Here is a 23,252-nt window from a genome sequence, read left to right on the forward strand (position 1 = left end):
TGCCCATGGTCATGCACACCTGCGCACACTCACGCACACACTGTGCCTATGGTCATGCATACCTGTGCATGCTCACACACACATGCACGCTCACGCACACACTGTGCCCATGGTCCTGCACCCCTGCGCATGCTCACGCACACGCTGTGCCTATGGTCATGCATACCTGCGCACGCTCACGCACACGCTGTGCCTATGGTCATGCATACCTGCGCACGCTCACGCACACGCTGTGCCCATGGCCCTGCACACCTGCGCACGCTCACGCACACCTGCGCACGCTCACGCACACACTGTGCCCACGGTCCTGCACACCCGTGCACACTCACGCAAGGTGCACAGTGTATACGCACATGTACACACCACACTCACAGCCCGAGCACATACTCACGCATACACATGTGCACGCACTCCCACATGGACATACACTCACGTGCTCACGCATGCATGTGGGCACACAACAGGGTACACCCACCCACACTCATGCAAACACACTCATGCACATGGGTAACAATCCCGGGGTGACCCCGTGTCCAGCCACTCCCATCTGAGGTCACCCAGGGCACCCCAATCCACCCTGCTCGGGTATAGGCACTCTTCCACTCACACTGAGGCCCCGGGCACTGTGGGCTGCCATATTCAGATGCACTCAGGGCACATGGATGTCCGGTCACAGACACACACATTCTCTCCCACCAAACCACATCTTCCAGGGGCAAGGGAGCCCCCGGGGACTGACCCCTTGGCGCTAGGGCTTTTCTTGCCTCTGGAGAGAAAAGGGGTGGGGAGGGGGGAAAGCTGGACAGGGAGGGAACTGAGGTTTGGGGCCAGCAGATCCCCCCCGCTGTGCCCCTTCCCTGGGCTCCCTCACTAAGGTGTGGGCTCTCCGTGACTCACCCGCTAGGCTGCTGTTCCTCAAGTGAGCTGTGCTCAGAGAGAGTGGGGTGGGGGGGCAGCTGAGCCTCTACATCCACTGGGGGGGGTCACAAGGGGCTCTGGGCCTGCTGCCTGTGGGTGTCACCACAGACGTCCGAGGCTGACAGGCTGTGGGGACAGCGGCAGGTGGCTGAGCTCCGGGGACCAGGCTTCCTCCCCTCTTCCCACGGGCTTTTGGGCAATGGGAGACACAACGAGTCCTGGTGTGTGTGTGGGTGTCCTCCCAGACCTGCGGACACATGCCCCGAACCCCTTCCTGCAGCAGGTCACCGGGGTGGCGGCAGGCTGGACAAGGGCCCCACCTCGTGGGTTTGCATTTGCAAAGATTCCTCAGGAAAGAAAGCAAGACTCCGGACAGTGTGATTTAAAGAGGAAAGTACATGTACCAGAAAATAGATAATAGTAATGTACCATTATATAATTAAGGTAATTAGCATTAGGATAAAAAGCGTCACGTATCTAACATATATCAACTCAGCTAATGCTCGCGATCCTGGAGGAGGCTCATGCTAACGGAAGCTCAGTTTACAGATGAGAAAACTGGGCCCAGAGTAATTAAGTAACCTGGCCTAGGTCACACAGCGAACGAGTACCTCACACAGAGGGGCCACCTGGTATGCAGAGAGGATGGACCTCACGGGGACGTGTACCCAATCGTTTGGGGTCTCTCCTTTCTGGGGCTGGCTTGGAAGCAGGAAGTGCTGACTCTCTATATTATTTCCCCTTATACACAGAGAGACTGTTGATGGAGGGACAGGAGGGGCTTCTGGGCAGGACCTAAGGATTTGGTCTGCGGCAAGCTGCAGAGAAAGCTGGTGCCCAGTGCTGGCCACCGTGGGGATGCAGGGGCCCGGGGCGTGACTGCCCAGGGAAACTCTTTGGTGGGACTTTTGGTGATGGAAGGGGATCCGGTAGGAGAGGCATCGGGAACATAGCTGAACTGTTCCGTGTGATGCAATCACTGGTGGCATTTTTCCCTCGGGTAGCAGCCTGAGGGATCCTGAATTCATGGGCGGGTAGGGGGCGGGGGAGAGAGAGAGAGACAGAGAGAGACAGAGAGATGGTGGGATGGGGAGAAACACAGAGACACACACACACACAGGGGCAGACAGAGAGAACCAGAGAACCAGAGAGAGATAGAGACCCAGGGAGAGGCAGTGAGAGAGGGACAGGGCGAGGCAGACAGACAGACGCACAGAAGCACAAGCTGCCCCCACAAAGGAAGCAGACGGGTCTCGAGGGCGGCTGGTCCCGGGAGGCTGGTCCCAGGAGGATGATGTCAGGAAGATCCCCCCCGTGGTGAGGGCCAGCAGGGCGATTCAGGAACCTGATGGCTGTTCGTCTATTTTCAGCAGTTTCTGTCCTGTGCTGTAATTCCCCTCCCACACCTTCGCGAAGAGTGTTAAGCACCCAACTGGCTTGTGCTAATGGTGCTTCGGGGAAGGAAGGGAGCCGCTGTGCTCCGACCCGGGGAGGGGTCACCCTTGGAAGGGAGGTGGCAGCCTGGGGGGCAGGTGGGAGGTTTGAGTGAGGCCTGAGGGTCCTCTGGAGCAGAAGTAGGACAGGTGGCACTGAGGCCCAGGCCAGGTGAGCATCGTTGTCCCCAGGGACCTCGGTAGACGTGAGATGGTCATGGGCTCACCCCTCACAGACCGCGGACATTTGGATAGTGGAGGACTTGGGTACAGTGGGTGCCCCCCCCACCCACCTGGAGGGCTGCAGGGTGGAGGGTGCCACAACAGACAGCAGGAGACCCCTAATTCTGAGTACAGAATATGGGGGGAGATGGACGCTGGGCCACCGGTGTTAGTTAGGCCTACGCACTCATCCCTTCTCCTGCCTCAGCGCTTCCCCTGCGGCCACACAGGGGTGGCTGGAACCTCGGGAGCGCCGGGCCCCCCTCTGGGTGCAGGCAAAGGACAGAGATGCGGGAGCAGCCAGGACTCGCTCACATCTGCAGGCGTCTGCGGCACCTGCAGCCTGCAGGAACCGGGCTTGGGAAGACCCCTGCCTCCAGGAAGTGGGAAGATCCCCGCTGGCCCCACTGTCCAGCTCTACCCAACTTCTGGTGCTTTCTGATGAAAACAAGCTGCCCCTCACCTCTCCATGGGTGGCCCCTCAGCCCACAGGGTCCCTCTCCGCTTTCGCTAGGACTGTAAGCACCCTTGGGCTGGTTAACATACTCCTTGCCTGCTGACCTAAAGCCCTTGATCTGTCACAGAGCTCATTTGCTTTCTTTCGAGATTTGCAGACCACTGGCCTTGGAGAATGAAGGACCAGAACTTTCCTAGGCCACAGAGGCCAGCAAGTCTGTTGAAGCCGCCTGGGCTCTCTGATTAGTCCAGTGATCTTTGAGCAAAATGTTTTTCTTTTTTAAGGTCACACCATGACTTTACTGACTTCCCCTGGCACATCTGGAGACCTTGCCCTCCTTTGCAGAAAATAACAGACCATTTGTGCACATCACCAAGCTCGCTTGCACACACACCCCTCCCCTCCCCAGGTATCAAGGAACTAGAACTTCTTCCACAACCCCCGAGCACCGACACAACTCTGTACATGGCATCATCAAGTCTGCATGTAATCAAGAAACATCACAGAGCACCCTACTCCCTTAACTGATTAAACCCCATTAAACATCTCTGGGCCAGGCAGAGACCTCGGAGCTCGCCTTTGGACAAGAGGCTACCTTCTCCCCAGGTGGCTGGCCTCCTGAATAAAGCTCATATTCCTTTCCCATCAAAACTCGTCTCTTGAGTAGTGGCTTTTTGAGCGACGGGCAGCCAAACTGGGAACTGGGGTTTCGGTAACAGGATGTCCCCTCCAGGAAGTCTTCCTGAATACCCCCTGTGTTGTCCCAGAATTCCCTCCTGCCAGAGCTGGTGCATTTGTCACAAGTGAATGTAATGTCCTATGTACCCGTAGGGGTCTCCCTGAGCTCATGTCTAGTACACGGTCCCATGTCCCCATGCACCGTGCCTGAAACAACACATGCTTAATGAACATTCTCTGGATGAGTGGATGAGATGGCCAGTGTAGAAGGCCACAGAATGCCCCCTAGAGATGTCCACATCCAAATTCCCAAAGCCTGTGAGGGTGTCACCTTATAGGAAATGATGGTTGAATCGGGTCCTCCAAAAAGATATGGTAACATCCTAACCCCAAAACGTGTAAATGTGCCCTTATTTGGAAACAGGGTCTTAGCAGATGTAATGAGTTAAGATGAGGTCATTAGGGTGGGTCCTAATCCAAGATGTCTGGTGATGGTGTAAGAAGAGAGGCAGACACAGACACACGGGGAGAAGGCCATGGGTCCCTGGAGGCAGAGACTGGAGCGACGGGGCCACAGGCCAAGGAGGGCCGACCACACCAGAAGCTAGAGGAGAGCCATACGATGGAGCCTGGGCACAGGGGCTTGGGAGCCTTCAGAGAGAGGGGCCCCGTGGACACCTTGATTCCAACCTCCGGCCTCCAGAACTGAGAGAGAATCCAGGTCTATTGCTTTAAGCCCCCCCAGTTTGTGGCATTTTGTGACGGCAGCTCTAAAGAACTCACACAGATGCAGCAGGGACTCCGCAGCTGTGATTTAGCTACAGACCCGAGATGCGGGCATGATGCTGGATGACTCCGCGGGGCCCAAGTGATCCCAAGCATCCTGCAGAAAAGGGTGATGTGAGGAGAAAAGAAGAGGCTGGAAGGATGTGGGGCAAGAGCCAAGGGATGCAGGCGGCCTCTAGAAGCTGGGAAAGGGGAGGAGGTAAGGGGTTTTCTCCCCTCCTACCTCCAGCAGGAAGGCTGCCCTGTCGCCACCTGGATTTTAGGACTTCTGACTGCTGGAACTGTGGGAGAATGAATGTGCTTTAAGTCACTAAGCATGGTTATTTGTTACAGCGACGGTGGGAAACTCATGCAGCCAGATCCCCTCCAGCCCGGGGATGGAGCTGGGGCCAAGAAGGACTCTTGGACAATGTGGAGGGGGGCGGAGGGTGGGGGATGACGCTGGACGGTGTCCATTCTCTGCAGACCCCTAAGAAGCAGGCAGTGGAGGGCTGAGCTGGGCTGGATGCAGAACTGCCTGAGGCAGCTACTCAGACAAGACACAGCCTCCTGAGCTTGGACAACCACCTTCTGATGGATGGTTCGTTTGGGCAGCTCAGGACCCTCTGCAGGGCCTCCCCTCCCTGTCCCAGCCTCCACGCTACCCCGGGAGCCCTGTGTGTGGCTCTGAGCGTCCCTGCTCCCCCTGGGAGAAGCCGCAATGCCTGGATTTATCCTGGGGCCTGTGATCAATGAGAGGGATGGTGGCATTATCGACTGGAGGCTGCTGACACCATGACAGCGCAGGCTAGAGTTGGCTGGGGAGCGTGTCTGTCCGCCCTGTGACCTTCTGGGCCAATTAACTGCTCTCAATGAACAAGGGAAAGGACTTCATTAAGGGCTGCCATCAGCAGGGTGGTCCCCCCAGACTCAGAGCAAGAAGACAGGTGGGGGGAGGGAGGGAGGCCCAACGTGGCCACTCAGCAGGCACAGCTGGGACCGTCACTGTGGCAAAAGGAAGCGGGGACTGCCCCCACTCTCTTGAACAACGATAAGAGCATCCAGTTCCGAACAAACACCTGAAGTACATTATCTGGTTCACCTCCACGCTCACTGCAGAGGGAAGGAGGGAAGGGATTCCTCCCCCTTTTATAGCCAGGGCCCTGGGCTCAGAATGATTGAGCAAGTTGCCTTAGGTCACCCAGCCAGAGGGCAGCAAAGCGACATTAAATGTCAGGTCCATTTGAACCCACACCCGTCCCGCCCCACGCCTGCCCCTGACCTGGTGCCCTTGTGGTCAGCGGGCACACCCCAGAGAGAAATGCCTCCCGGGAGCTGCTGGGAGGTGCCGGAACCTGTCCTGACCCAGGAGCCCCGCAGAAAGAATCACCCAAGAGCCAGTAGTCACAAGATCTGGGGTCATTTTGCAAAGCGCAGAATGGGACAGGACACCAGGTTTTATTCCGGGAGCAGAGAGACGCAAGACCTGTCTGGGCTCAAGGAGTTCAAACCTGCAGATGTTTCAGGGTGGATTTTCAAAACATGACTGGGGCAGAAGGAATCCTGAGGTTTGAGGGGGTCGGGGGTCGGGGGTCGGCAGTGTAGTTATTTATTTATTTATTTTTTAGAAAGGAAAGAGAAAGGAAGAACAGTGAGGCAAGAAGTGGGGCCTGTCTTCTGCTCACAGTGATGCTCAGGAATTTTCCCCAGGGCGCGTGCTTCCTCCGCCTCTGGGGCAGCAAAGCAGCTCTTTGTCCTGGGCTGTCCACACCCAGCTGAGATTCCTCAGGGGCTTTTTTTTTTTTCTTACACCTAGTAACAGGCTGCATGGAAATCCGGCCTCCAGGAGCCAAGCTGTTTGTGCTTTGTGGCCAAATCGTGGAAGGCCTGGCGGAGTAACCTAACTGACCTGCTTTGCTCTCTCCCAGCCTCCCCAGCCTCCCAGGTGCACGGGGGAGAGGTTGCCTTTATGGCCTCTCTGGGCCCCTGGCAGAGAAGCGGCCTCCTAATTAGACCCGCTGAAGGGAGGGCTGGAGGGAGGGCCGGGGCGGGGGGGGGGGGGGGGACCCTTCTCCCTCCACTCTGCAGGGACACATCAGGGAACAATGTGAGCACAGCCTGAGTTCTGCATTTGCCTGTGCGTGATTCGTCCGCAAGAAACCCCAGGTAAATGCACAAAACCGCATGCAGCTGACTTGCATGCAGAGCCATGCACCCCATGGGTCCCCCAAGCATCTCAGCTCCCCCGGGTCTGGTCTTACAACTCTCCTTTCCATCTCAGACACCGCTCCCTCCCCCAGCTCGCAATAACTCAGCAGCTGTAGCCCTCTGCCTCCCACTTCCCCAAGCGGACCGCGGGCCCTTTCCCAGGTGGAGTGTCAGATTTATTGTAGTATTTACACATTTCTCACCCACCGAACATGCGGGAGCCTGTGTGACTGTCTTTAGAGGGTTGCTCTCTTTTTTTTTATGTGCCCCTAATGAAGTTTTTGAATGCTGTTCCCTCACCCCATTTCCCCCATTAGCCCTGTGGTTTTTATTGTGTGATTTTGCATAGCGTGGTGGTTTTTACATTCTAGCAGAACTGACTGCAAAGCACTTAGCACGGTGTCTGACACTTGGGAAGCACTCAAGAAATGTGTCCTTGCGTGTACTATTATTATTAATCATTAGGCCCGGACTGGCGGGCCCACGAGGTGTCAGGCACTGGATTAGGCGCTGAGGATCAGCAGCAACAGTCGGAATAGCAAGGCCACGCGTCCACGGTGCTGGGCTGCCTTGTGTTTAGGAGATGTTATTGCCACTGCTGTCCCGTGCCTAGAAACACACTGCTCCCCAGCTCCGCCTCCAGTCCATTCCGTTCCTATCGCTATCCCCGCCTAGACAACGTGCTGCCCCCCGGAGCTAAACATTGGCCCCTGGGCATCTCCGAGTCCCAGAGAACAGAAGGGAGGAGGGACTTGCTCATCTCTGAACAGGAAGGACTCTGTTACATCCCCTTCAACCACCACTAAGGATAATGGCTAATTCACACTAAAGGGGTGGGGCGCGTGGGCAGCATTCACTTGGGGGGGGGAGCCCTGGGTGGGCACAGAGGGCAGGTGATGGTGTGGACCCTGCCAGGCTCTGCCCAGCCGAGTCCTGCTCTCTGGCCTTCAGCAGGCTCCTGATTTTCCCAGGCCAGATGTTTGTGGCATTAATGAATGTTGATGAGGATGCAGGATGCACCCCAGTCTCCCCCGGGGGCCCCCCCAGCTGGCCCGGGCAGGTCAGGTGGAGGGACGCTGGGAAGAGGCATCCCCGGCCATCCTGAGAGGGGCATGTGATGAGATGCCCACTCTGTTCCTCGGTCCTCGGGGAGACCTGGCTCAAGGTCAGGGCCGATGTTCTTCCGCTCTACCTGGGGCCAGGCTTCAGATGTCAGTGCGCTTCTCCTCCCAGAGTTCCAAGGTCAGGCACCCAGGCAGGGTGCTCCTGGCTCTGTGGTGTATCTCCCCTCGCGAGAGTCCTGGCTGCCCTTCCACTGAGGTCAGAAACATGCCCCCAGCGACCAGCAGCATCAAGTGCTATGCCGGGGGCTGTGGGGGCAAATGCTCTAAGGGGCGGTGGGCACTGGAGAAGGAGGGTTTCTGACTGTCAGTGTGTTGTGTGACCTCGGGCAAGTTGTCTGATCTCTCTGTGCCTCCATATCCTCATCTATAAAATAGAAATATAATAGTAATAAGTAATAACCTAAGCCAAGTACTATCTTAAGCACCTTATATTATGCGAAAGTATTTATTCCTCATTAACTACTCTGTGAGGTCAGAATTAATTTTATCCAAATTTGGTGGATGAAGAAGCTGAGGAAACCAAGGCACAGAGAGGTTAAGTAACTTGCCCGAGCTCACACAGCCAGTAGGTGGCAGAGCCCCAGGGGGCTGCCTCTAGATTTTGTGCTCTTAACCACCAGGCTCTAGTCCCTCCCTGAAGGTGAGGGTGAGGTGGTGAGGATGTCGTGACGGGGTACCTGTGATGGGCTTAAGACAGGGCCAGTGTGAGGTGTGTGGAAAGCACTCGCTGAGAATGAGCCGCCACTGGGATTATTAATGTTACTATATTTCACTTAGTCATCCATCCTGTGAGGAGGGAGCACTACCCTCAAACCATGGCAGCTTGTGTTAGGAGCTGTGATGGTAGTTGCCCTGAGCCCCGGGGGCCCAGAGTCGCCTCCCCTCCCCAGCCTTCTAAACACCTGCTCAGGCCCCAGGCAACTGGCTCCGAACGCAATCCCAGTGGCCCTGACTTCCTGGCCTCTGTCCAGCATGACTCACTGCCACCTCTGCCCATTCTCTTTGGGTTTTCTAAAGTCACCCTCAGAAGTGACTTCAGGGAAACGTGGTGGGGGAACCGGGCCAGAACGGCGTTAATGAGGCCCTGAGGACCCGCCTGTGAGCTGCCATCTGGAAAAGGCAATCCGTGTGCACGGCCAGGCACCAGCCAGATCTGAGGCTAGGAGCCTGAAGAGCAGGGCTCTAATATTTTGCAACAGCTCCAGTCAAGTGTGGGGTCTATTCCTCCTGCTAAATCACGGTTGACCCTGTGACTTGCTTTCACCAATAGAATCTGGTGGAACATTCTGAAGCCCAGGCCTTAAAAGCCTTGTAGCTTCTGCATTCCCCTCTCAGACTACCAGGCCCTGAGACTACTAGGCCATGAAGGATGGTAAACCACAGGAAGAAAGACCAGCACCGCAGCTGTCCAGTCCAGCCCAGCAGACGGCCAGCAGAACGTACCTTCATGTGTGCCCAGCAGAAAAATGAGAAATCGTGGTTGTTTAGTCATGAAGTTCTGGAATGTTCTTCCGGGCAGCAATAAGTATCTGACCGGAGGCTGTGGCCGAGGTCAGGCTGAGCATGCTCCTGTGCGCGGGGGACCCCCCCCATCTCTGTACGTTCCTTAGGGGTCAAAAGTAAAGGAGCGGGTGCAATGGTTGGAGTTTCTGGACGTGTTGCAGGTTGACCTCTAGGGTCTGTGCCCCATCTCCGGTGAGATTGTGTTTCTTGGTTACTATACTCCATTCTGCAGGAAGCATGGCCTCTCCCTTCCCTAAGCCCTCCATGAGCCCCCGCCTGCTCCCTGCTGACACTGAGCCCCCAGAGGTTGCGAGTTGGAGCTGAGACCCCTGCTCCCAACCCCCACCCCTCCTCCCACTTCCGAGAGGCTCTGTGTGGCTGACTTGCGCAGCTGGCTGGGAGCATGTCTCTTCCTTGGCCAGGGTGGGAAATTCAAAGTCACAAACACTTCGGCACCCCATTAGTCAGAGAGCAGAAAAGCGGGCCACGGCAGAGACTCCTCTTGGGAGGACAAAGACACAGGGCAGAGACCACTTGAACCCTCCCACGTAGCGATATCCCATGCAGGGGCTCTGAGGGGTATGGGTGGGGGGAAGGGAGTCGGGCACTAAGGCAGCCCCCAGGAAGCAGAGGTCATTACCAACTCCCCAGGCATCTGTCTAGACCATTTGCCTGCCTGAGTGCTAACTAAGTCAAGGTCTAATTAGTTTCTGTGTCCTGGCTGAAAGCCAGAGAAGGGGAGGCCCACAGGAAGATCTGGGGAAGGGGAGTTCTTAGGCCACGCTGGGGTCTCCAGGCCAGCTGTGTGGGAAGAAAGAAGGAACATCTCATTTCCATATATTGGACTATCCCAGATAAAAAACCTATGTGCCTCTGATGGAGACCACCTCTCCCTGCCTCCCCAAGGACCTCGGGCCACGCATGCCCACCTTGCGCCCCTCTGTGTGCGTTGGTTCCCAGGGATTAGGGCCAGATTTAAGTCTGTCAATTTCAGGTGCTGAATGATCAAGCCCTTCCTCATTTGCATGTTAAGTTTCCTAGTGGTAGAAAGAAATAGGCTCCGTTCATCAGAGGACCTTTCTTTGGGAGCCTTTCATTAAAGTGGCAGCGAGTGCTTTGCCCGCGTGTTCTATTTTGCACTCTGGGGAGTCTGGGTACCTCGGCTCCCCATCCCAGGGCTGCTGGGACTGGCTCCAAAGAGTCTGTCAGTCACCACAAAATGGGAGGAGGGGAAGGGGGAGAAGAGAGAGCGTGGCTTGTGTGTGCACATCTATGTGTTCTAGAATGTTCTGGCAGTGAAGCTGGCAGCCGGTGCACATCCCTCACCCCATCCCTAATTTGCAGTGTAACCCTGGATGTGTCACTTTATCCCTTGGGCATTAGTTTTTGCGTCTATAAAATGGGAAGCCTAGTGACTGCTTTGTGGATTCCTCGGGCCGCCTGTGAGAGTGAACCGTGTGGGTACACAGCGTCCGCGCCCGTGTGATGGGTCCTGCAGGGTGCCCACGTGTGGGCCGTGGATGGACACCCAGAGCTGTGTCTACTGAGCGCGTCAGCAGAAGAAACACCGCAGCCTCCCTGCCTGCTCCAGCTTGAGGGGGGCCCACGGTGCATGGGCATGTCCTCCCTGCCCCACCTGCAAGAGCCCTCAGGGTCATGACACCTCGGAGCGATGCTGGGAACCCATGTGAACCCACAGGGACACCAGGAGAACTCAGCAGACATCCAAGGAGACAGAGAGGTGAGGCTGGCACCTCCTCCCCCAACACAGCGCATCCCTCCCGCCTCCTGAGGGGTTCAGCCTGCCTGATGGGGAAAAGGTCACCAAATCAACCCGGACCGAGGAGTCTCTGCCTTCGATCATGCCAGAGCACTGCACGACTGCCTGGGGGCGCAGGGGGTCCGGGTCTGAGTGGCCGTTCTGACCCTCACACCCTGTCTGGTCTCGGAGCAAAGCCACTTTCCCCTCCGGGCTACAGGGTGTCCCAGCTGTAGGACCCAGGGCTCAGCCATACCAGCAGGGCCTGGTGTGAGTCCATCAAGGCCCTGAGCGTGTGCCCCTAGGCTCCGCGCCCTCAGCTCAGGGGCCGGCAGGGTGACACCCACCATTCATCTCTGGCCTCCGCGGGAGTCGGGGGCCCACTTCTTCCCCCAGCCAGGACCCAGTAATGAGAATGTGAGAGCCGGGTTGCTATGGAAACCGAGACAGCCAATGCTTCAGAGACTTTTGCTTCTTGTTTCCCTTTTTCCCCTTACATTTTGAACTTATTCATCTTAATTGACATAATTATTGCAACGTCAGCCTGAGGCACAGGGAGCCAGCGGTGCCCCTCGCCGCCCACCACCTGCCCTGACCTTCCAGGGCTCTCCCTGTCACCTCTCTCCCGGCTTCTGTCACTCACCAGCAAACCCCAAGGTCACAGCTGGCCCTCTCAGGTCCAGGAAGAACCTGTCCTAAAGCGGGGGCAGGCCTGCACCCCAGTGTTCCTGGGCACCTGTGGGGACGGGGTCAGGGCTGCTACCCGTAACAGAGAGGCCGTGTTCTCTCCCAGCAGGATTGCCGACGAGGGTGCCTTAGTGACACGGGGGAGCCGGACCCTCCTGCCGCTGGGTGAGTGAACTTGGGCCAGGCTCTGGGTCTCTCCGAGCCTCTGTCTTCTCATCCGTGTCATGGATTTGTCCTACCCGCCCATTCATCCCATGCCTGGGAGCAAATAAAGCATCAAAGGGACTCAGCTCGTTGCTACTTGGATTGTCGGGAAAAGACAAAGAAGCGGGGCAGGAGAGCCCCCCACGAGGGTGGCCAGCCTGTTCTGCCCTCGGGTCCTCTAATGCCCGGCCAGTTGTGCTCAGGCCAAGCCAGCCGCTGACTCGAGCATGGCAGGACGCCTGCACACACAGGGGCAGCCCTGGCTCCAGCTGGGAGGGTCTGGGGGGCACGGGTGCCTCGCTCTTGACCACTGGTTCTCAATGGGGCGGATGTGGCCCCCCAAGGCACATTGGGCAGTTCTGCAGACATTTTGGGTTGTCCCATTTGAGGGGGGAGGGAGCTACTGGCATGTGGTGGGTGGAGGCCAGGGATGCTGGGAAACATGGTGCAGGGCACGGGGCAGCCCCCACAACAAGAAATGCTCCGCCCCCAAATGCTAACAGTGCCCAGGCCGAGAAACCCTGCTCTCGTGGTCTTCCTCGTGGGCGACGTGAGCATTTTCTGGGGGTCCTTCTAACTCTGCTACCTCGCCCGTCGCTGGAAGCCTGCCCTGTGTGTGCGGATGCGGGGCCTGCTGGGCTCCCCGCAGCCCTCCTCCCCTCCTGGGCTCGTCAGGAGCCGGAGGAGGGCCTCTGGGTCAGGGGAAGGACAGCACGCTTGGCTGGGGGCCTCTTCCTCCTCCCAGCCCACCTCCCCCATCCCTCCCTAAGGATTACAACATTTCTAAACTCGTTAACTTTTAATTACTACCTTCCCTCTGCCTGAGTACACTGGCTCTGTGCCACGTACATCTCTATTAAAATTCAACTTATGCCCATCATAACTAATTCCTACACTCCGGCTTTCTCACCGGCAGCCTTCAATTTTCAGACAAGATGTCCAAACTCACGGCCAAATCAGAGTCCATCTCCAAAGAGGCTGGCAAGGGGTGGGTGGGTCCGGCTTTGTCGTGGAAGAGGAGGCTGGACCTTCTAGGAGCACCGGAATGAGACCCTGGCCAGGCAGGAGGAGTGGGGACAGCCTGGCCTGCGGGGTGGACGGGGGTGGGTGGTGTTTACGGGTTGGCTTCCAGGCCACGGTTTCCACTCACACAGCCACCGATGACCAGACACCCTTCTGTACCCTTAACCTCACGTGACGCTCACGACCCTCTGGGAAGTAGCGACTGGTGCCATTATTCCCATTTGACAGATTGGGCAACTGAGGCAGGGGTCACATTGAGGGTCCGGACTGGGATTCATACTGGGGGGATGCCGGTGCTGAGTTTAGAGAGATCAGGCAGCAAAGGTGTGTATGGACAGGACAGGTCAGGGAGAGGTAAAAGCAGGGTGTACTGAACAGCAGAGACCATCGGAAAAGGGCTCCTTCTGCCCTTGAGCCAAGGGTGTTGGTGAGAGAGGAGACTGGACAGAGGGCAGGACCAGGACACACAGGGTCTTGAGGCTCCCTTGACACAAATCCTCCAGAGACCACCCACCACCTGCAGGATACAGCCCAGAATGTTCTCATGCTCACCCCTGCCTCCACATCGTCCTCCCTACAGGCCCCTCATCCAGCCCTCCTCTCTCTCCCTGAGGTCACCTCTGTCCCTAAATCTAGCTGACCGTTGTTAAGTGTCCCACAGCAGCTGACACAGCTGGCCACTTGGTCCTTCTCTAAAGCCCCCCACTTCTGTGACACCCCAATCGCCATCGTGGCCTCCTGGCTTCGTGCTGCTGGGCAGGTTTTCACTGCTTTTGTTTATCTGCCTCCTGGGGTTCTGAGGCTCTTCCCCCTGTGCTGTGTCCACTCTCTCATCCCGCTCATTCCCACGGCATCAGCTGTCATGGTGACCTTCAGCGTGGGCTTTTCTTCATTCCTTCCTGCCTGCTGGACGAGGCTGCCCGAAGTCTCGCCGAACACCCGAAGGGAGCACGGAGACCTCCCACAGTGTCCCTTCCAGCTTTTCCCCCACCACCTGCCTCTCCACCTGCCTCCCTCCCTCCCCTGCACATTCAGCCCATCATCGAGGCCTGTCAGTTCAGCCTCTGAGGTAGGTCTCGGACCCATCCATTCCTCTGATCCCCGCTGTCTCCAAGATGGCCCGGCCACCCACCTCCTGCCTCGACGGCCCAGCCCGGCTCCCACCTGCTCTCCTCCAGCCCACTCCCCACCCAGCTGCCTGGCTACACGGTTTGAAAGCAGACATCTGATGGTGTCCCTTCCCTGTGACAAATGAGTCAGGGGCCCCACGTCGCTGTTGGCTTGAGATAAGAGCCCCCTAAGAGAGCCAGCAAGCCCCGACCTAACTGACCCCATCCGCTCCTCCAGGGTCCTGACCTCCTGTCCGAGCTGGTCATCTTTCAGCTCCTCCAGCCTCAGAATCTGTGCGCACAGCTCTGTCTGCAAGCCCCCTTCCACCCCTGCTAACTCTACCCATTCTCTAGGTCTCAGTGTCCCCGGTGACATGTCCGACCTGTGGTTTCCCTCGATAGCACGCGTTGAAACTGGGGTCCATTAATACGTGCGCAGAATGACTGCGTTCTGCTTCCATTCCAGACTTCGGGCTCCATGGGGGCAAGGGCTCTCTGGGCTCACTCAGCGCCCAGTGTCAGCGCGCCGGGGGCGGGGGAGCAGTCACGCCGCATCCACACCAATGCCCCTTCCCCTCTCAGTTCAAGTTCAACATCTTCCACAGGTGGCCCCAAACTTCTCTGGGACCCTCTCTTGGGTCTTTACACCTGCCGTCCCTCCCTAGTCCAGGCCCTTACGGCTCTTGCTCTTCGGCTAGAACAAAGGTTTGCAAAGGGCAGAGGGATGGGCAGGGCTGGCCTGCCCTTCCTTATTGTCCTCCTGGTCTAGCTCCGTGCCCGGCGGGTAGAAGGTCCCAAATCTGTGCCTCGTGACTGAGCAAAGGTAGGCCTCTCCTGATGTTCATCCATCAGGCTGGGAGGGAGAAGATCTTCCACGACTTCAGGGAACTAAGCCACGGAGCCTCACGTCCCTCACAACCAAGATGCCTCTCCTGCAGGAGCTGCTGATGTTCAGGGATGGAGAACAGAGCCAAAGGGAAAGGGGCCGGCACGGGGCCCGGCACAAGGTGGCTGGTCATTTGGAGCGCTCGTTTTCAAGAGTTAACATATGTGAAACCCTTCAAACAGGGCTGGGCCCAGGTAAGTCCCCGTGTTAGCCATGACTGGCTCTCCTTCGCTGGTTTAGAAGGCTGGCTGGGGCCATCCCCAGAAAGCGGGCCCCAGCAGTGGCACTGTCCTGGGAGAGGACAAACAAGGCCAGACAGCCAGCTTGGAGCGGCGGGGGGTGGAATGCAGGCTTGGGGCCCAAAAGATCCTGGGTAAACCTGACTCTCCAGGTCTGGCTGTGTGACCCTGGGCATGTTGCTGAATCTCTCTGAGCTGTGACTCCTAGCTATGAGGCAGAGATAATAATAGCACCAATCTCCCAGAACTGCTGTTGGTAAGAGCTTGGCTCCATTTCGGGCACCCACGTGGTAGGTGCTCCAGTGCCCTCTGGGAAGCCCGCTGGCCTCTGCGTCCCCAGCCTCTGCCACCTGCTCTCACTTCTAAGGGGAGGCCAGAGGACAAGCCAGAGACAAAGCAGCTGGTGCGGAGAGTTTCACTTCATCCTCTCCTCTGAAGAATTTCAAAGGCTGTGGCATGCCTGGGTCTCTGCCTCCACTGCGGGGCTTTACTGTCTCTGCCGCTGAGCCCGCATGCAGAGCCCCAACACCATGCTCCCCCCACAAGGCACATCAGCCTGGCAGTGGGGCTGGGGACCGAGCCTGGGGCCAGCCAGATGCCCTGCCTGGCTCACCGGAGGTTCCCCTCCACACACCTGCTCTTCTCCACACCAGCCAGGGGCCAGCTGTGGCCTCAGGGGTGGGACTCGGCCTCTGCTGGTCTCACTCCCTCTCGCTTGCACGTCAGGGGGTCTGAGGGGGCCTCTGGCTTCTTGCCTCTCAGGGCAGAAGAATGACGTACAGGGACAGGAGTGTGGCAGGAGGAGCCCGATCTGGACCCCGTGTGCATCTCTACAGGTGGGACAAGAACACACTCTGGGAAACAGACCTCCTGGATCTGCCTCTTGCTCTCTTCATGACCCCACAGGCAAGATCCAGAACCCCTCTGAGCTCCAGGCTCCTCGTTTGCAAAAGGAGGGTAATAACGCTGTGAAAAAGTGTATGTTAAGTTAACCATGCGTGGGAATCTGTGTGTGTGCGCACGCGCGATACACCCAGCTGCTTTGTTTTTCTGATTCGATTTTAAGGGTGAGCAAAATTATGGGAGACAGCACAAGCAGGGCAGGACAGCAGAATCTGGTGGATGGCTTTGCCAGGATGTGGTCACAAGGACAGGCGGTTCTGGGCCATCCCCCCTCCCTCCTCCCCCATTGCTCCTGAGCTGGTGGGTTTCCCCAGCCATGCAGCCCTGGCTGGTTTAGTGGAAGCAAAGGGAGGCAGAATGGATGCAGCCTGGGGAGATGGCCTGGGGCAGGGGGAGGGGAGGGGAGGAGGAGGGAGGGCAGAGGAGGGGGGCTGAGGGGAGGGAGTAGAGGGGAATGATCTGATGGAAGAGGCTCCAGGGGCAACACAGGAGGCCCTGACCTTTCATGAGTTAGCATCCCACCTGGTCAGGAAGTTAGGCTAACACGCCAACGTGTTTTGCACAGACACGGACTCCCAACGGTTACACATGCATACAAGAGCATGAAGGAATCACACCCCCCCACTTACCCACCCCCATACGCACACTCATGCACAGAGGTTAACAAACACATTAGACCTTAGGCCTCCAACTGAGTATTGCGTTCAGCTTCCTCCCACCCCTCCCACCCACCCCTAACACACACTCCGAGAGTCACTGTGGGAAGCCGTGCACCTGTTCTACTGACAGAAGTGGGCAGGGGGACGGCGCCCAAAGCTTTGGGAGGGTCTTCCCATGCACTGTCCCACCCACATGGGAAAAGAGATCTCATTTCCTTAGAGTCCGATAGTGCTTTGTACTCAAGTGGTACCCCCAACTGTTACAGCCACTTTATTTCTCAAACTGGGGGTTCAAGGCTGGTTTCAAAACAGGTAAGATAGGTCACCAACAAGGGGCTCTCACAGCACTTGATAAGACAGAAAGAGTTCTAAGAAGGGTCCCAGACCATAACAGTGGCATTGGAATGGGTGTAGAGGGTCCCCGCGACCACCTCGGAGATGTGCTCGCTTGCACATGAGATCTGGTGGGTTTGTTACCAGACCTGTGCTGTTATTCTGTCGAGACAAACACCCCGTATAATCCTAGCAGGTGCCATCTATTCCATGACATCAGCGACGGGCCTCGTCCCATAGAATCTCATTTAATTCTTACTGTAACCTTCTAAAGTAGGCACGTACCTGATTCCAAGAAAAGAAAACAAGTGCATGGTGGCTAATTCTGCCCAAGGTCACAGAGCCAGGAAGTGGTAGGAGCGTGATTATATTCAGGTGGCCCTAACTCTGAAGTCCATGCTATTTGTACTCTGTCCCCCGGGATGGATGTGGCCCCACAGACTCATCCCAGACACTCATGCTCAGAAGGATGCACAGGCTTCCCTTTGTGTAGATGTTACACGCGCGCGTGCACACACACACACGTGCGTGTGCGTGCGTCACGCCCATTTGGCTACAGATCCCACTGAGAATAAAGGCCAGTGGAGACTGGATGTGAATGCAAACTTCTTCCTTTGGAGACGGGGTAGGAAACAGTGAAATTTATGGCGGCACTTCGAATCTTATTTTCTCTTGACTTGCTGAGTAAATTCAGCCATCTTTTTGCCTGAAAATTGGATACTATCACCCAACTCAGAGCCTGGGGTTTGCAAGAGACTAGGAAGTAGGAAGCAGTGCTCAGAGAACCACGGGATGAAAAGCTGGCCACCCTCCTCTGGGATGCAATTTTTGGTGTGCATGTATTTCAAAGGCGAATCTGGAACATTTTATTGAGCCAAAAAGCAAGAGAGTGCTGGAAATCTGGCGGGGACATGTCCAAAAGACCCAGGATGCAGCTAGAAGAAGCTCCACTGGCCAATTATGGGTTACTACTGAGCATCAAAATGAAGAATGACAGGGATAGATCAAGACACATTGAATAGGAAAAATTATCCATCAGTTCATACTGATGCTATATTATTTTAAAGAAGATGAGAAAGGGAAGATCTCTTTTACAAAAGAATGACAAATATAAGTAAAAAATAATGATAGAAGTAGAAAATCTGCTTATCACCACCACAATGGTAATAATGGATTCAGGTTAGACTCATCCATGGATACTCAACCACCGGGTGAGGGATTCCTGGGGAGGAGACTATTCACAGTTTCCAGTTATCCCCTAAAGGCAAGGGGATATCTCCATACCTTGACAATGGAGAAATCTGGTGCACCTCACCTTGACCAATTCATCAAACCCAAATCACCAATAATGGGGCAAGATGATACTGAGTGCCTTCATGTATGAAGCACTGAGAAGGACACACACCTGGGTAATACTCTTGCCCAAAAGGTTTAACATGAGTCTAATCATGAGGCTAGAACTGGACAAATCTATACTGGGGGACATTCTGCAAAGCTGGCTGAGGTCTCAGAAATGTCAATGCCATGAAAGATGGGATAAAAATGAGGGATGGTTCTAGATTGAAGGAGTCCAAGAGTCCTGACAACTAAGTTTACTGTGCGGTCCTTGATTAGATCTTGTATCAAACAATAGTAAAAATAGCTACAAAGAACATCACTGGGACAGAGATATGTGAATATGGGCCGCATATGAGACAGAGGTACCATATCGATGGGACATTTCCCCAGCGTGAACATTGTGTTGTGGTTCTGTAGGAGAATGCCCTGTTCTTGGGAAATTCTACTTAGGGGTGAAGTGACATGATGTCTGCAAATTCTTTTTTTTTTTTTTTTTTTAAAGATTTTATTTATTTATTTGACAGAGAGAGACACAGCAAGAGAGGGAACACAAGCAGGGGAGTGGGAGAGGGAGAAGCAGGCTCCCCGCAGAGCAGGGAGCCCGATGCGGGACTCGATCCCAGGACTCTGGGATCATGACCTGAGCTGAAAGCAGTCGCTTAACCAACTGAGCCACCCAGGCGCCCTGATGTCTGCAAATTCTTAAATAACTTAGCAAAAGTAAGTGGGATGACCCAAGCTGGATCGATCAGAATCTTTCCCCAGGGCTTCCCATGTGGAACTTCCAGGGACGCTCCTTCTGCCCTGAAATCATGGGACTGTAAGCCTGTGACCGCAAACTTCTCAGTGTCACTAACCACATGAGAATGAAGTCTGCACCCAGAGGTGGTGCCGCTGAGCAGCCCAGGGGAGACAGAGCACCCGGCAGAACCAAGTTCTTAGTTCTGAGCCCCGAGACCCCCGGAAATGCCAAGGCTCCTGAAGCCCTGACCTCAGTCTGTGGCTTACTTGTAGCATTGTGTATAAATGGTGAGAAGGCAAAAGGTATAATGGGATGTATTGTGGACGATCACAAAGGGCAGAGAGAGGCAGACGTGAGTGTGTACGTGTTGTGAGACAGAGACAGAGAGATATTGATTGAGAACACACGTGTGTACTATGAGGAAAGGCTTTCTGAAGGAGCTGGGATCCTGCAGGAGAGAGAAAGAAGGTTCTAGAAGACTCAATATCGCAAGTAGAGGGGACAGGATGGTTTGAACAAAGGCAGTGCAGAGGGCACGGGCAGGGGGCTGCAATGGGGCCCGGGATGGGAGGGTCCTGTTTGGTCTCGGTGTATCACCTCAGATGGGAGCAGCAGGGGGTAAGGTGTGTGCCATCAGGAGCAACTCTAACGAGCTCTGAAGGCAGTGTAGGAAGAGGAGTTTCCCCAGTGGAAGCTTCTTTGTGTCCCCCTGAAACTGCCACCCAACCACCCAACTGACCTTTGAGTAACCTAAAGAGCCAGGTGCCGACCCCCATGTGGTCGAAAATCCATGTATGACTTTGGACTCCCCAAACTTAACTACTAATAGCCTACTGTTGACCAGAAGCCTGACCGGGACCATAACCAGTCAGTTCTCACGGATTTTCTATGTTATATGCATTACGTACTGTATTCTTCCAAGAAAGTAGGCTAGAGAAAAGAAAATGTTATTAAGAAAGCCATAAGGAAGAGGAAATACATTTATGGCGCCGTTCTGTATTTATCAAAAACATCCCCATGTCAGCGGACCCATGCAGCTCAACCCATGTTGTTCAAGGGTCAACGGTGTCTGCATTCCCCACTCTGCTCTGTTTTCTAGAACCCGCAGAGCACGGGTTCTAGAACCCGGACCCTCCCGCTCCCTTCTCTGACAAAGTGGCCACACCTACCAGCCAATGCAGTCCAGGGTTGGGGCACAAGGAACCTGGGCCTGGGGATGGGGGGGCATCCCAACTCTGGCCTCCCCGCTCAGCTAAGAAAAGGATGGTTCTCCAGAAAGGACAGATCCTCAAGCAATTAAACACCCTCCTCTCATTTGCCTTCCGGTCCCTGGCGCAGATCTGTATCAACATCCCCAGGGCAAGATAATCTTCTATCCCCAACAAACCCGATTATGCACATCAGGCCTGGGGATTAATCACCATCCACAGGATTGGGGGCCAATAAAAACAGGCAGAGATGAGATGGGAGATAGGAGCCGGAGGGAGGGACTGCCAGGAGGAAAATGCTGGAGGCCCGGCCGGGCTTGGGGGGTAGCTCCGGCTTCCAGCAGCAACAACGCGCTTCACTGAGACCCTGTGCCATTCCTCCTCCGCTTTCTCCCCACTTGGCGGTGTCCTGGGGAGGGAAGGGCCAGTCCAGAGCTCCGGGCATGGGCATGAACATGGAGTGGGGACAAGCCCCAAGGCCCTGGGCAGGCCACCTCCATGTCACACCTGCACTGCCCCCAAATACAAGATATTCCCTCACTGAACCCACGTTGCCACATGCCCCCCACCCATGTGTCAGACCCAGGCCCCTCCAGTGCCCCCAGGAGATAGCAGAGTTCTCAGGGGTTGGGGAGGAGGGGCTCTGGTCACAGGCACGACCACAGCCCAGCGGCTGGTGGTGGAGTCCCCTACCCCGACCATCGCCTCTGCTCTGTTCCCTGTTGCATGGTCTACTCCGTTTGGGTAGCACCCCTGGCCCGCCCGCTAGACATCCTCTGTTGGGCTCAGCAGGGCAGGGGCCTCTTACTCCTCAGGCAGGGCTGTCTTTGCCCCCCAACTTCCACCACCTCAGCCTCCCAGGAGCGCTGGCATGGGAACTCTTGCCCCCAAACTGCCAGGCAGGCCCCCATCCTGGTTCCCCTGGCGGCCAGGAGGGAGGAGAGGGGAGGGGAGAGGAGGGGAGGTGAGGCTTGCCTGTACTCCAGGGAGAACTTGGTCAGCTCTCTGTTGTTGTGGAGCCACTTGAACTCCAGTGGCCAGCTGCCCTCGGCCATGCACGTGAGCACCAGGCGGTTCCCCTCCAGGTGCACCTGCGTCCGCACAGGCTCCGTCTTGAAATAGGGGGCCACGTCATCTGTGGGAAACAGACACACAAAGCCACCAGTTATCACCTGCTCGCCTTCGGGTGGTTGCTCACGTAGTGCCCTAACGCCCCTGGGCAGACAGAGCAGGTGCATCCAGGTCACTTGCTCAAGGTCACGTGGCCAGGGAGGACTTGAACTTGGGTCGGTCCGACTTCGGAGCTTGATCTTCAGAGTGAGTCCTCCACGCCTACCAACCAGTTCCCCGCCTCCCTCCTCCTAGACCACACCAGGCTCACTCCTTCTGCTGCCACCCCTTCCCTCTTTCCAGTACTTTCTGTCTCTCTCCCCTCTGGATCCCCATCCACTGGATACCCTGTGCTTCTGGATTTCTCCCTCCAGGACAGAAGGAAGGGGGAGGAACCTGCTGCACTTCAGTCAAAGGGAATATAAATGTCACAAGGAAAACAAGGGGGTGGGTTGACACAGTGGCAGGTGACAGGTATCCTGGGTCCTGCCCCCGAGGCTGGGGGAGCCCCTCAAAGACATCAAGGGCAGAGTCCATCCAGTGGGCCCCCTCCACCACCAGGCTGCTTGATCCTTCTGTCCTCTAACGCTCAGATTTGGCCAGAATTGGGCGTCTGTGGTCTGCAGGCAGCTTCACATTCATGTCAAGGCCTCACCCTGGCCCCAAGCACAGTCTGACGACTCAGCACCCATGATGTACGTCTGGGGCCCGGTCAACTGGCTGGACTGCATCGCGCCCCCACCCCACACACCTGGTCTCAATCTCATGAGTGGATAACTTGTGACTACTGGGGAGGGTCTTCCTGGAACCCCACCCCATCCCTGCTCCTGACCCTCTGCATGGCTCCTGATAACAGTCACAGAGCTCACGGCCTTACAAAACCCATCAGAAGGCCCTCTCTGGGGAGTGGGCTGGGGGAGCAGCGCCCACCCCGGCCCCGGTCCTTCGCCCGCCTCTGGTGGCAGCGGAGGGCAGAGAGGCCAGCAAGCACCCATTTGCGGGGAGCTGGGAGCACGCTCTGCTGAGGCAGCCGCTCTGCTCCCCATTTGACAAATGGGCACATTCGCACTTCAAAGGCACATTCCTATTCCCCAGCAGCGTTCAAGAGCCCTTTGAATCTCATTTTTAAAAACCCTCTGTTAGTTCCTGTCATCACCCGTTTGTTTTAAAACAATAACACTCCCAGCCCCCAGTGATTCAGTCCCTGGGATGCAGGGCTGACTCAGAGCCAGAACATCAGAGGGGCGGGTGGGCAGGGCGGGCGCTTGCACATGCACACGTGCACACGCGCTCTGCACCCAGACCCCCTCGCCTCCGTACAGCGGCTCACTGGGCAACCTGCGCCCAGGTCCGCATGTGCCAGCTCATTCCTCCGGCTCTCCGGGCACCAGCGTGGAGGAGGCCAGTGATGCGCGCAGGGATGGGCTGATTCCAGCAGCTGCCGAGATAATGACGCTGGGAAGAGGAGGGCGGGGCTGCCCTTTCCCCAGAGAACCTGCTGGGTACCACCGAGCCTGGAGCATCCCTGCATCCCTCATCTCACGCTATCCTCACAAGGAGGCCCGGGAGGGGCTCAGGCTCCCCTCCCCCAGGGCCTGCCGTGTGGTGCCCCCCGCCCCGCCCCCGCCATCTGATACAAGGATTTGGGAGGGAGGCCCTACTAGGCCCTGAGCAATGGCAGGAGTCCAGCTAGCTGGTTTTCCTTGATAGGCCTGCTGTCTTCCAAAAGCAGGGCATAGCAGAG

General features: G+C 56.4%; 1 protein-coding gene across 1 annotated transcript in view; it reads right to left on the bottom strand.

Moving 5' to 3' along the window:
* Nucleotides 1–22,239, bottom strand: part of SDK2 (sidekick cell adhesion molecule 2) — a 133,715-nt gene extending 111,476 nt beyond the window's left edge. The window contains exons 1-2 of the mRNA XM_021678380.2: nt 22,164–22,239; nt 21,374–21,533 (exon numbers count right to left, since the gene is read on the bottom strand). Coding sequence (XP_021534055.1) covers nt 21,374–21,533; nt 22,164–22,239 — 236 coding nt within the window. The remainder of the gene's footprint in view (nt 1–21,373; nt 21,534–22,163) is intronic.
* Between the last annotated feature and the right edge of the window lie 1,013 nt (nt 22,240–23,252).

The sequence above is a fragment of the Neomonachus schauinslandi genome, chromosome 15 (assembly GCF_002201575.2).
Source record: "Neomonachus schauinslandi chromosome 15, ASM220157v2, whole genome shotgun sequence".
NCBI classification, from domain to species: domain Eukaryota; kingdom Metazoa; phylum Chordata; class Mammalia; order Carnivora; family Phocidae; genus Neomonachus; species Neomonachus schauinslandi.